General features: G+C 48.2%; 1 protein-coding gene across 1 annotated transcript in view; it reads left to right on the top strand.

Annotated features, from left to right (window-relative positions):
* The window catches only part of MPG (N-methylpurine DNA glycosylase), an 88638-nt gene that overhangs the window by 36750 nt on the left and 38640 nt on the right, over window positions 1-13248 (top strand). The window contains exon 3 of the mRNA XM_082260224.1: window positions 5758-5962. Coding sequence (XP_082116350.1) covers window positions 5758-5962 — 205 coding nt within the window. The remainder of the gene's footprint in view (window positions 1-5757; window positions 5963-13248) is intronic.

Raw genomic sequence — 13248 nt, 5'->3', positions numbered from 1 at the left:
GCAGAAGCCCTTGCTCAGGAGCTAGTGATCTTACCAGCATATGCTTAGACTATAGCAGGAAACTGATGTACCCAGAGAAACTCATGCAAGAACAGTGAGCACATGCAAACTCCATGCAGATAATGGAGAACTCTAGTGCAGCGAGGCAGAAGTGCTTACTACTGAGCCACTGTGCTGTTCATTAATTATACACAAAACATTTCAGTTTTTGGTTAAGTGAAATAGAAATTGATCCCCTGCTGGACTTTTTTTTACTGCCTATGTAACAGGGGGGACATTTTTGCTCTTTCTCTGTCCTGTCACTGGAATTTTGGAGAATGCATTCTAGAGAATAGAACCAAATGATTCAGGGTAAGTTGTAAATGGTTTGCTAAAGTTTGCTGCCTAAGGCTCCATGTACACGGGACGTTAGAAAAAACGTGCTGCAAAGCCAGTTCTGACGCCGGGAAAAAGCAGCTGTTAAACGTGCTTTTAGTAGCTTTTTCCATTGGCATTATTGCACGTTTGGCCACGTTGCTTTCAGCAGCGTTTTTTCTGCCTCCATTCAAAGTCAATGGTTCCCTATGGGAGCCTATTGATCTGAATGGAAGTCGCACCGCAAGTCGGATCAGGATGATCCAACTTGCGGCGCGACTTGCGCTGTGAGAATCTTGAGGGGGAACTCCTCGCCAAAAATGGGAAAAAAAAATGCCCTTCAGGTCTGGTATGGAATGAGGGTAGCCCCACGCCGAAAAAACGGCGTGGGGTCCCCCCCAAAATCCATACCAGACCCTTATCCGAGCATGCAGCCCGGTAGGGCAGGAAGGGGGAGGGGACGTGCGAGTGGCCCTACCCCCCCTGGACCATACCAGGCCACATGCCCTCAACATGGGGGGGTGTTGGTGCTTTGGGGCTCTGCACCCCCCACCCCAAAGCACCTTGCCCCCATGTTAATGAGGACAAGGGCTTCATCCCCACAACTCTGGCCGGTGGTTGTGGGGGTCTGCGGGCAGGGGGCTCATTGGAATCTGGAAGCCCCCTTTAATTGTCTGTTACAAGAGGGGGCCACGCCAACATGACGTCTTTGGAGGGCCACGCCCACAATGGCTATATAACAAGCTGCAGAGACCGGAGACCGGCATAATTACCGGAGACATCGTCGGAGGAGGACCGGAGGAGGAAGAAGAGAAGAGCTGAGGGCAAAAGAGCAGAAGGCCAGGAGAGGGAGAAGACCAGAGCAGAGAAGACCGGATGAAGATTTTTTAATAAACTTTCCAAAACGTCTCCTGTCATTATTTACATACACTACCTTTTATGGGGTGAATGGGTAGGGGTACAGTGTACCCCATACCCATAGGGAGGGGGTCCGGGATCTGGGGGCCCCCTTGTTAAAGGGGGCTTCCAGATTCCAATGAGCCCCCTGCCCGCAGACCCCTACAACCACCGGCCAGGGTTTTGGGGATGAGGCCCTTGTCCTCATCAACATGGGGGCAAGGTGCTTTGGGGTGGGGGGTGCAGAGCTCCCCCTGCCCCAACACCCCCCCATGTTGAGGGCATGTGGCCTGGTATGGTCAGGGGGGGTGGGGCCGCTCACTCGTCCCCTCCCCCTTCCTGCCCTACCGGGCTGAATGCTCGGATAAGTGCCTGGTATGGATTTTGGGGGGACCCCACGCCGTTTTCTCGGCGTGGGGCTACCCTCAAATTCCATACCAGACCCCGAAGGGCCTGGTTTGGAACCTGGGGGGGGACCCCCACGCAGTTTTTTTCCCATTTTTGGTGTGGAGTTCCCCCTCAAGATTCTCACAGTGCAAGTCGCGCCGCAAGTCGCATCATCCTGATCCGACTTGCGGTGCGACTTCCATTCAAATCAATAGGCTCCCATAGGGAACCATTGATTTTGAATGGAAGAAAAAAAAACGTATAATGTGGCTCAACGTACGTTTGTCACGTTTGGTCACGTTCGGCCGCGTTTCTGCGTTTGAAACGCCGGGAAACACACATTTGAACGCAAATAATTGTGTTCCAAAAAACGTCCCTGAACTCAACTGCCTGCAAATGACTGTAAACGACCCTGTGTACATGGACAGATAAGATAAAATGTAGATGGGTTCAGGGGCTTCTGAAAAAAACGCCCAACTGCTTCTAAACGGCCATTTACAACATCCCGTGTACATGGAGCTTTAGCGTGCACAAATGCGTTTGTAGGTGTATCAATGTGCTTTTAGCAGCGTTTTTTCTGCCTCCATTCAAAATCAATGGTTCCCTATGGGAGCCTATTGATTTGAATGGAAGTTGCACCGCAAGTCGGATCAGGATGATCCGACTTGCGGCGCGACTTGCGCTGTGAGAATCTTTAGGGGGAACTCCACGCAAAAAATGGGAAAAAAAAACGGCGTGGGGGGTCCCCCCCAGGTTCCAAACCAGGCCCTTCGGGTCCGGTATGGAATTTGAGGGTAGCCCCACGCCGAAAAAACGGAGTGGGGTCCCCCCAAAATCCATACCAGACCCTTATCCGAGCATGCAGCCCGGTAGGGCAGGAAGGGGGAGGGGACGAGCAAGCGGCCCCACCCCCCCTGGACCATACCAGGCCACATGCCCTCAACATGGGTTGGGTGTTGGTGCTTTGGGGCAGGGGGAGCTCTGCACCCCCCAACTCAAAGCACCTTGCCCCCATGCTGGCCGGGGGTTGTGGGGGTCTGCCAGATGTCCGCCAGTCACACTGCGATCGCTCCTGTGAAGGGAGAAAGACAGAGCAGCTTGTGTAAACAAGCTGCCTGTCAGTTCTCCCTGTGTAAAAGTGAAGATCTGTCCGTTCTACTATGTAGAACGGTTGATCTTTGCTTTTACACCAATAGGAATGTCCCTACACAGTTAGAATCACGCCCCTAGGACACACTTAACCCCTCCCTGTCCAATAAAGTTAACCCCTTCCCTGCCAGTGTCATTTTTGCAGTAACAGTGCATATGTATAGCACTGATTACTGCAGTAATGTCACTGGTAACCCCAAAAGTGTCAAAAATGTCAGTCAAGGGTCCGATCTGTCCGCCGCAATGTCGCAGTACCGAAAAAAAAATCGCAGATCGCCGCCATTACGCGTTAAAAAAAAAAAACCAAAAATGACAAAAATCTTTCCCTTTGTTAGTAAACGCGATAACTTTTGCTCAAACCAATCAAAATACGCTTTTTGCGATTTTTTTTACCAAACATAGGTAGCATAAAACAAATTGGCCGAAAAATGTTAAAAAATTTTGATTTTTACTTTTTTTTTTGGGGAATTTCATATAAAAAAATGTGAAAAATATTGTTATTTTTGCAAAATTTACGCTCTTTTTTTGTTTATAGCGCGTGATCAAAAAATCGCACAGGTGATCAAATACCACCAAAAGAAAGCTCTGTTTGTGGGAAAAAAAGGACGTCAAATTCGTTTAGGTGCAGCGTCGCACGACCGCGCAATTGTCCGTTAAAGTCATGCAGTAAAAAAGCGCAAAAAAACCCCTGGTCCTTTAGCAGCCAAATCCTCCGGGGCTTAAGTGGTTAAACCTGTTTTCTTTCAGTTGTGCAGAGTGTCTGGATATGACCGTGCAGTCCAATAGGCAGCAAAGTTAGACTATGTAATCAGCACTCAAAAAAGAAAAAATTTAAACTAAAATAATGTTGTTGCATAAGTGTGCACACCCTCTTATAACTATGGATGTAACTCTGTTCAGAATTAAGTAATCACATTCAAATTCATGTTAAATAGGTGTCAGTATACACCTGCCATCATTTAAAGTGCCTCTGAGTAACCCCAAATAAAGTTCATCTGTTCTAGTAGGTCTTTACTGACATTTCCTTAGTCACCGCCTACAGCAAAAGCCATGGTCCGCAGAGAGCTTCCAAAGTATCAGAGGGATCTCATTGTTAAAAGGTATCAGTCAGGAGAAGGGTACATTAGATATACTATGGAACACAGTGAAGACAGTCATCATCAAGTGGAGAAAATATGGCACAACAGTGACATTACCAAGAACTGGACGTCCTTCCAAAAGTAATGAAAAGATGAGAAGAAAACTGGTCAGGGAGGCTGCCAAGAGGCCTACAGCAACATTAAAGGAGTTGCAAGAATATCTGGCAAGTACTGGCTGTGTGGTACATGTGACAACAACTTCCCATATTCTTCATAGGTCTGGGCTATGGGGTGGAGTTGCAAGAGGGAAGCCTTTTCTTACCAAGAAAAACATCCAAGCCTGGCTAAATTTTTCAAAAACACATCTGAAGTCTCCCAAAAAGCATGGTGGAAAATGTGTTATGGTCTGATGAAACCAAGGTTGAACTTTTTGGTCATAATTCCAAAAGAGATGTGTTGCAGAAAAAGAACACTGCACATTACCAAAAAAAAACACTATACCCACAGTGAAGCATGATGGTGGCAGCATCATGCTTTGGGGCTGTTTTTCTTCAGCTGGAACAGGGGCCTTAGTTAAGGTAGAGGGAATTATGAACAGTTCCAAATACCAGTCAATATTGGCACAAAGCCTTCAGGCTTCTGTTAGCTGAACATGAAGAGGAACTTTCAGCATGACAACGACCCAAAGCATACATCCAAATCAACAAAGGAATGGTATATAAATACAAAAATATGTGCAGCGCTAGAAGAAAAAAATTCCCAACAAAATAAATTGTCCAATCGCAGGAAACATTCCACAAGTAACGTAAACAATTGATGGTGAGAAAAAGTCCAATATATAATGGTGCAAATCATATATAAGTGCAGCAAATCCCGTCACCAGTGAAGGTAGAAATATATTGCGCTCACCAGATGGATGGGACCCCAAAACACCATATAGTGTAGGAGTCAAACAGGCTTAAAAATGATGGAGTGTCCCCACAGATTTTTCACCGATTCCAACGGCAACCATGCAAATCTCCGGTAGATGGAATAGTTCAGAGATTCCCCTTCCACATGGTGGGTGGTAAAACCGAAAAAAATGGAGGGACATATAGCGTAATATTGCTAAAATCAATTTAATAACAATAAAGCTGATACACTTACAGACATCCGTGAAAGACAGGCATATAAGATGTAAAACAGCTGGGCTGACCAAGTCCTCTTTACATGTTTCGGCATAAATGCCTTTTTCAAAAGATGAATGGAATGGTATAACCAGAAGAAGATAAAAGTTTTGAAATGGCCCAGCTAGAGCCCAGACCTGAATCCGATTTAAAATCTGTGGGGTGATCTGAAGAGGGCTGTGCACAGGAGATGCCCTCGCAATCTGACAGATTTGGAGTGTTTTTGCAAAGAAGAGTAGGCAAATATTGGCAAGTCAAGATGTGCCATGCTGATAGACTCATACCCAAAAAGACTGAGTACTGTAATAAAATCAAAAGGTGCTTCAACAAAGTATTAGTTTAAGGGGGTGCACACTTTTGCAACCATATTGTTTTAGTTTTACTTCTCTCCACCTAAAAGATTTCAGTTTGTTGTTCAACTGAGTTGGGCAGTTTATAAGTCACATTAAAGGTGAAAAAGTTCTGAAATTATTTATCTTTGTGTCATTTTTTTACATCACAGAAGCATGACATTTTAACATGTGTGTGTAGACTTTTTATATCCACTGTACCTGATATGTAATGTTTTGAGCCTTCTCTGCTAGCAGAAAGACATATTCTCTGTCTCCTAAAGAACGACACCAGCCTGCTGGCTCCTAGAAAGGTATACCTGACTAACTGAATTTTACTTAAATTTTCTCTGTAGAGCAAGATTTATTTCTTTGTTTGCAATTCTTGTCTATTAGATTTTGGTTCGTAAGCTGCCAGATGGATCAGAACTGCGGGGCAGGATTATTGAGACAGAGTCCTATTTAGGAGGTGAAGATGAAGCTTCACATTCCAGAGGCGGCAAGCGGACAGAGAGAAATATTGCAATGTACATGAAACCTGGGACGATTTACGTGTATCAGATTTATGGTGTATACTTCTGCATGAATGTTTCTAGTAAAGGTAAGCTGTCTTTCCTTTCCCTCCATGTTTTTTCCTCCAACAATTCCATGAAGATCAACAGCACAACTTTTAGGTCCCTCCACTTATGCCAGAGTGCTAGGTGTAATCCTGGACTCTGACCTCTTCTTCAGGTTCCACATCCAATCACTATCCAAATCTTGCCAATTTATCTCTGTAACGTTTCAACAATTCACCCCCAATCTGTCCAGCTAACTCCTAATCTGTCTGTCATTAGGCGATCCCTAAATACTCATCTCCTTTAGGAAGCCTATTCCGCGTCCCCTAAAAAATGTACTTCTACTTTCACCATCAGCTCATCCCTCACAGTTTTTATCTACTTTCACCATCAGCTCATCCCTCACAGTTTTTATCTTGTTCCCCTCCTTTTCAGATCATAAGCTCTCATGAGCAGGGCCCTCCTAATGCTCTTGTTTTGAATTGTAACTGTAATGTTTCCCTTTACTTTGTAAAGCTTTGCACAAATTGTTGGCAATATACAAATCTTGTATAACATACAGTACATAATAATAATTTAAATCATTTCAGTCAACAGTCAGTCATTATTTGCATACTTCTCTCCAAGGACACCACTCTTGTTATCTAAATAGTAAACCCAAATCCAGACAAAATATATAATTTAGGTCCACCGTAACCTTTCTGACAGTTTTTATGGTCTGTGCCAAGCATTCCCAGGCTAGACTGTAAAGGAGATGATTTCTCAAGTTTTAGCCAAGTTTCCTTTTTTTGCTTGTCCTCTAATCTCCTTTATAAATTAGAGGGCTACTGGCCTTGATCCTCCTTCAACCTCTAGCTTAGTGTAGCTGTAGAAGTGCTACTTTATCCACTTTAGCCCTGGAAGGTTTTACCCCCTAATGACCAGGCCATTTTTTGCGATTCGGCGCTGCGTTGCTTAAACTGACAAATACGTGGGCCTGCGACACCATACCCATACATGTGAAGTCCTTTTTATCCCACAAATAGAGCTTTCTTTTGGCAGTATTTGATCACCTCTGCGGTTTGTTTCATTTTTGCTCTATAAACAAAAAAAGAGCGTACATTTTGAAAAACACCAATATTTTCTACTTTCTGCTATAAAACATTCCCAATAAAAAAATGTAAAAAATCAAAATTTTTTTTTTTTTTTATTAGTTTAGGCCAATTTGTATTCTGCTACATTTTTTTGGTAAAAAAAATCCCAAAAAGCGTATAATAATTGGTTTGCACAAATGTTATAGCGTTTACAAACTACGGGATAGATTTATGAACTTTTTATTTTTTTTATTAGTAATGGCGGCGATCAGCGATTTTTACCGGGACTGCGACATTTCGACAAACAAATCTGACACTAAGTGACACTTTTTGGGGCCCAGTGACATTAATACAGTGATCAGTGCTAAAAAATATGCACTGTTACTGTATAAATTACACTGACAGGCAAGGGGTTAACACTGGGGGTGATCAAGGGGATAAATGTGTTCCCTATATGTGCTTACTAACTGTGGGGGGGATGAATTGAACAGAAGCAGAGAGAGATCTGTGATTCAGCTTAGCTGAATCACACGATCTTTCCCTGCCTCTCTGACAGGAGAGCCGTCTTGCCTTGTTTACATACCAGACGGCTCTCCCGTCAGTTTTGCCGAAGATCGCGGGAGGTCGGCGGCGATCGAGACCGCTCCTCCCACGGTCTGCCTCCCACTGTGTCTAATCACGCAGCCGAAACCGCGTGCACATAATCACGTAGATCTGTGTGATTATGCGCAGCCGAGCCGCCCTGCCGCAGTAAATCTGCATGGGACAGTCGGCAAGTGGTTATTAGAGGTGGTCTGTAGTGGTCGTGGAGTGTCCTAGAACTGTGCCAGTTATCACTGTTCAGAAATCTAGGTAGGGAAGACATCACTTCTGGCTCTAATTTTACATAGTTAGTCCGGTTGAAAAAAGTCCATTAGTTTAAAAAAAAAAAAACATACATTCCCATATACCCAATCCTATACCCACAGTTGATCCAATTCCTTCCTGATCCCCGAGAGGCAATACGATATTCCCTGGATCAACTTTACCTATAATTGTGAGTACCCAGTTATATTATGTTTAGGAAAGAATCCAATCCAGGCCTTTTTTTTAACACAATCTACTGAGCTGGCCAGATCTACCTCTGGAGGGAGTATATTCCACATTTCACACAGCTCTTACTGTGAACAAACCTTTCCATATTTGGAGATGAAATCTCTTTTTCTCTAGATGTAAAGAGTGCCCCTTGTTCTCTGTGATGACCTTAAAGTGAAGAACTCAACACCAAGTTCAATATATGGAGCCCTTATATATTTGTACATGATCATATCCCCCCTTAATCTCCTCTTCTCAAGAGAGAATAAATTCAGTTTCTCTAATCTTTCCTCATAGCTGAGCATTTCCATGCCTCTTATTAGTTTGGTTGCCGTTCTCTGCACTTTCTCTAGTTCCCTAATATCCTTTTTGAGAACTAGTGACCAAAAATGAACTGCATATTCCGGATGAGGTAACATTAATAAATTACTAATGATTTGTACAGGGACAAAATTACATCTCTCTCTCTAGAGTCCATACCTCTCTTAACCACTTGCGACCAGCCACTGCAGACATTTGGCGGCAGGTTCCCGCGAATCGCCATACCTGTACAGCGGTTTGTGGGAGAGATCTTGGGGGCGCGCATGCCCATTAGCCAACGAGGAAGCTGATCCGCAGGGCTGGCGGCCGTGATTGCCCACAGGCACCTGCGATCGCTCCCAGTGGAGAGAGACTGGCGGTCTGCTGTTGTAAACACAGCAGACCGTTGTTCTCTCAGCAATCAACACAGAGCTCCTGTGTCCCTCCTATTTAGGAACACAGGTCTCTGTGTTGATTCCATAAGCCCCCCCCCACATTTAGAAAACATCCCCATGGCTCCCATTTAACCCTTTGATCGCCCCTGGGTTAACTCTTCCCAGTCAGTACAGTAACAGTGCATATTTCTCTATCGTTCATTGACTGATGTCCTCTGATGCATATCAGTAGGGTAATACCGCCCCCTACAGGAGTAGGACACTAGGCAGAAAGAATTTCTGGCTACGCCTATGGGCAGTCCCTGGGGGTATACCCTCTCTCTTTCTGCATAGGATGTCAGTTTTAGTCTGCCTAGTCAGGAGTAAGGACCTAGTTCCTTGCTGGGATCTTTGCTCCTGGCATAGAAGTAATTTATTTATGTAGATTTTTTTTTAGCTAGTCTTTTTTTCTCCAGAATGTTTTTCCTGTGAGATCTTCATGCAATTATGCCGGGCTGGGCGACGGGCTGGATCCCTATATCCAGTGGTCACCCCAGTCTGGCCATTGAGTGCATGCAGACCTTCGCTCCTTGTTAGGTTGGCTGCGACATAGTCCCACTGGACGGGGACTGGCCCCGCGAGTTAAACGTCTCGCCAGGACACACACGACAGGGTCTAGGCTTATGTCGCAGCGTTCCTATTTGGCCGACAGCCCCCTACTCCGGTGGCATGGTGTCCTGTCATGAGATGGTGCCCGCTTGTGTTCCCGGTATGGTGAGTAAACGCCCCCACCCCCCTTCCCTGGCGGATTTTGGGGTGGACGCGGGCCCTCTGTCTGCGATAGTCGGACCCTCACACTCCTAGGTTTCCCTCTGTCCTGTTGTGACCCCCCTCCCATGTGGGGGACTGTTTTGGGCCTACCTGAGGCTGGGGCCTTGTGTGCAGGCCGCATGGGGGGCCGGGGGGTGCGCCGTTTGCAGCGCTCGGTCGATAGTGTGGGGGGGGCCTTGGTCGGGCCCTCCAGGGCTGGATGATGTAGTAGGGCTGGCGGGGGGTCCTATTGCCGTGCTGGCCGCGCGGGGCCGCCATTTTGTTGTAGCCTTGTCTGCAGTTATGGCGGCGGCCATCTTGGGGGGTGGTTTTTGCCCATTTTGCATTGGTTTTTTTGCTGGGAAGGCCGTGGGTGTGCCTGGAGGCATTTTTCGGTGGGAGGGGACTTTTGTGTCCCGGGTGGAGGTGGCCTTTAGAAGGCGGGTGCGCAGAAACGACCCCCACCTACCCCTGCCTCCTCTGATGGCTCGGACTCTGAGTCTGACCCAGCCACCGCAGATTTGGGTACCCCGGGCGGGTCTGGTACCCCGCACCATGCCTCCTCTGATAGTGAGGATGAGCTCTCTACCTCTACTGCTGTGCAGGATAAGGCGCTGGTGGACGCGCTGGTTGTTTCGGTGCGTGAAACCCTAAAATTGGAGGATGCGGCTGTTGTCACTCCTGGGGCGCAGGTTGCCTTCGGCACCCATAAGCCTTCAAGGGTGGAAAAGTGTTTTCCTTTCCCCACTTTTTTTGCTGGCCTGCTCGTCAAAGAATGGGATCAGCTAAAATGTTCCCCTGGGGTGTCTCGGCGGTTTACTACACGCTACCCCTTTGAGGAGTCTCTGGTGAAGAAGTAGTCGGTGCCACCTTAGGTGGATCCCCTGGTCTCCAGGCTTAACAAGGCTACTGTCATTCCGGTAGAGGATACTCCGTCCTTTAAAGACCCAGAGGATAGAAGGGCGGAGGCTGTGGCCTGCAACATGTACGCTATAGCGGGGACTGCACTGAGGCCTGCTTTTGCTGCACCCTTGTCATCCAAACAGTGACTGAATGGGCGAAGATGCTACGCCGTGACGTGGAGGGCAAGCCTTTCCCTCCTGCCTTTGGGGAACTGTTGGACCAGATGGTGCAGGGGTTGCAATTTGCTTGCAATGCCGCGCTGGAGACTTCCTATTGGGTCGCCTGTTGTTTTAGGCGGTGGTCATGAGGCGTATACTCTGGCTGAAGTGTTGGTCTGCAGATCAGGCTTCTAAGAAGGCCTTGACGGACCTCCCCTTTCAGGGGGACCGTCTGTTTGGGGCTACCCTGGACGACCCTCGGGTCTACCCTTTGGGGTTTGGGGCTACCCTTCAAGGCTCCCTCGGGTGGTTCCAAGCATCCCTGGTCTGGGAAACAGAAGTCCGGTTCCGCCAGGCCTGCGGATAAGGCCTCCTTGGCCTGACGGTGCGCCCTCACTCGTGACTGGGGTGGGATGACGCCTTGCAGGTTCTTGGACTCGTGGCTGGCCCGGGTTCGGGAGGTTGTGCCGTCCGGATACAAGATCGAGTTTCGATCCGTTCCTCCGGTCAGGTTTTTCCCTTCCAATGTCCGCCTATCCCCCGATCGCTTGCGAGTGCTCTATGGGGAAGTGCAGGTCTTGCTACAACAAGGAGTGATAGTGTCTGTTCCGCACGTTGAACGCTTTCACAGGTTTTATTCCAACCTGTTCACAGTTCCCAAGAAGGAGGGCAAGGTGCATCCGATGCTGGACCTAAAGGCACTGAATGTGTTTGTGCGCCCTCAAAATTTCAAGATGGAAACTATTCGCACGGTGGTGGCCTCCATACATAAGGTGGACTTCCTGGCCTCCATGGACATCAAGGATGCCTACCTTCACATTCCAATCTGTGCCGCTCACCAACGTTTCCTCCATTTTGCCGTAGGAGAGGATCACTATCAGTTTGTGGCGTTACCCTTTGGTCTCGCCTCGGCTCCTCGGGTCTTCACAAAGGTGTTGGCCCCCGGTCCTGGCGCTGTTACGGCTGCGGGGATAACGGTCCTGGGTTACCTGGACGATCTGATTCTCCGTGCAGAGTCCACAGCGTTACTGACGGAATACTTGGGGGTCATCATAAGAACTCTGGAGGAGTTTAGTTGGATTGTGAATCTTCAGAAGTAGTCTCTGACCCCTTTCATGAGACTGGTCTATCTGGGCCTGACTTTGGACTCGCCCTCAGGCAGGGTGTTTCTTCCTCTGGAAAAACTTCAGAAGCTCCAGTCAGTGGTTCATTTGTTGATGTCCAACAACCGGCCGTCTCTTCGGACCTGTATGAAAGTGCTGGGACTGATGGTGCCCTCTTTCGAGGCAGTCCCATTCGCTCAGTTTCACACGAGGGTTCTTCAAAAGGAAAATTCTTCTCAAGTGGAATAAACACCCGAAGTCTCTAGATTCTCGGATTCGGTTGAGCCACAGGACCAGGGAGTCCCTGGTCTGGTGGCTTCAGTCCCTGATGCTTCAGTCGGGGAAGTCCTTTCTCCCCATATACTGAACATTTGTCACCATGGATGCGAGTCTGTCGTGGGGGGTCCTCAATCAGGACTCGGCGTAGGGAGTCTGGTCCCTGGAGGAATCTCGATTGCCGATCAATGTTCTGGAGCTGAGAGTGATCCGGCTTTGCCTGGTGCACTGGACCGTCCGTCTGGAGGGTTGTCCAGTGCGCATTCAATCGGACAAGGCCACGGCCGTGGCCTAAGTCGATCACCAAGGGGGCACCAAGAGTGTCCTTTCAGCCCTGGAAGTGGCAGGCATTCTACGTTGGGCAGAGTGCCATGTTCCAGCTGTCCACATTCCGGGAGAGGAAAATTGGCAGGTGGATTACCTCTGCCTTAGACGCAGGGGAGTAGTCCCTGCATCTGGAGGTGTTTCAGCAGTTGTACCTTCGCTGGGGCACTCCGGACGTGGATCTGTTGGCTTCTCGCTTCAACAGGAAGGTGCAGAGGTTTGTGGCCCGCTCTCAGGACCCTTTGGCAGACACCGTGGACGCGCTGGTGGCCCCCTGGGGCCAGTACCGGCTGCTGCTTGCCTTTCCTCCTCTCGAATTGCTGCCAGGACTCCTTCGCAGGATAGAGGCGGAAGGGATCCCGGTCATTCTTGTGGCTCTGGACTGGCCTCATCGCGCTTGGTACGCCGACCTGGTCAGGCTTGTCGCAGATGCCCGTGGAGACTTCCTCTCAGGGAGGATCTACTGTCTCAGGGGCCAATCTTCCATCCTGCTTTACAGTCGTTGGCTTTGACGGCTTGGCTGTTGAATGCCAGGTGCTGAAGGACAGGGGTTTGTCTGCTTCAGTGATTCCCACTCTACTAAAAGCGAGGAAGGTGACTTCCAGGAAGATTTATCCTCGTACGTGAAAGTCGTTCATTGCGTGGTGTGAGTCCCTTGAGACCCACCCTCGCTCCAATTCAGTGGCTCGGATCTTGGCTTTCCTTAAACGGGGAGCTGATCAAAAGTTGGCCTTGAGTACTATCAAGGGTCAGGTCTCGGCCTTGGCTATTTTCTTCCGGAGGCCTTTGACCGACCATTCCCTGGTGAGTAGTTTAATCCAGGGGGTGCGACACTTGGTACCTCCGGTGCGACCTCCGCTACCGCCATGGGACCCTAATTTGATGCTGTTAGTTCTCCAGAGGCCTCCCTTTGAGAATATTCGGGAGGTTCCCCT

Source organism: Pelophylax lessonae (assembly GCF_965119305.1).
Source record: "Pelophylax lessonae genome assembly, chromosome: 6".
NCBI lineage: Eukaryota > Metazoa > Chordata > Amphibia > Anura > Ranidae > Pelophylax > Pelophylax lessonae.
The sequence above is the reverse complement of the archived record's forward strand: the minus strand, read 5'-3'. Positions and strand labels throughout refer to the sequence as shown.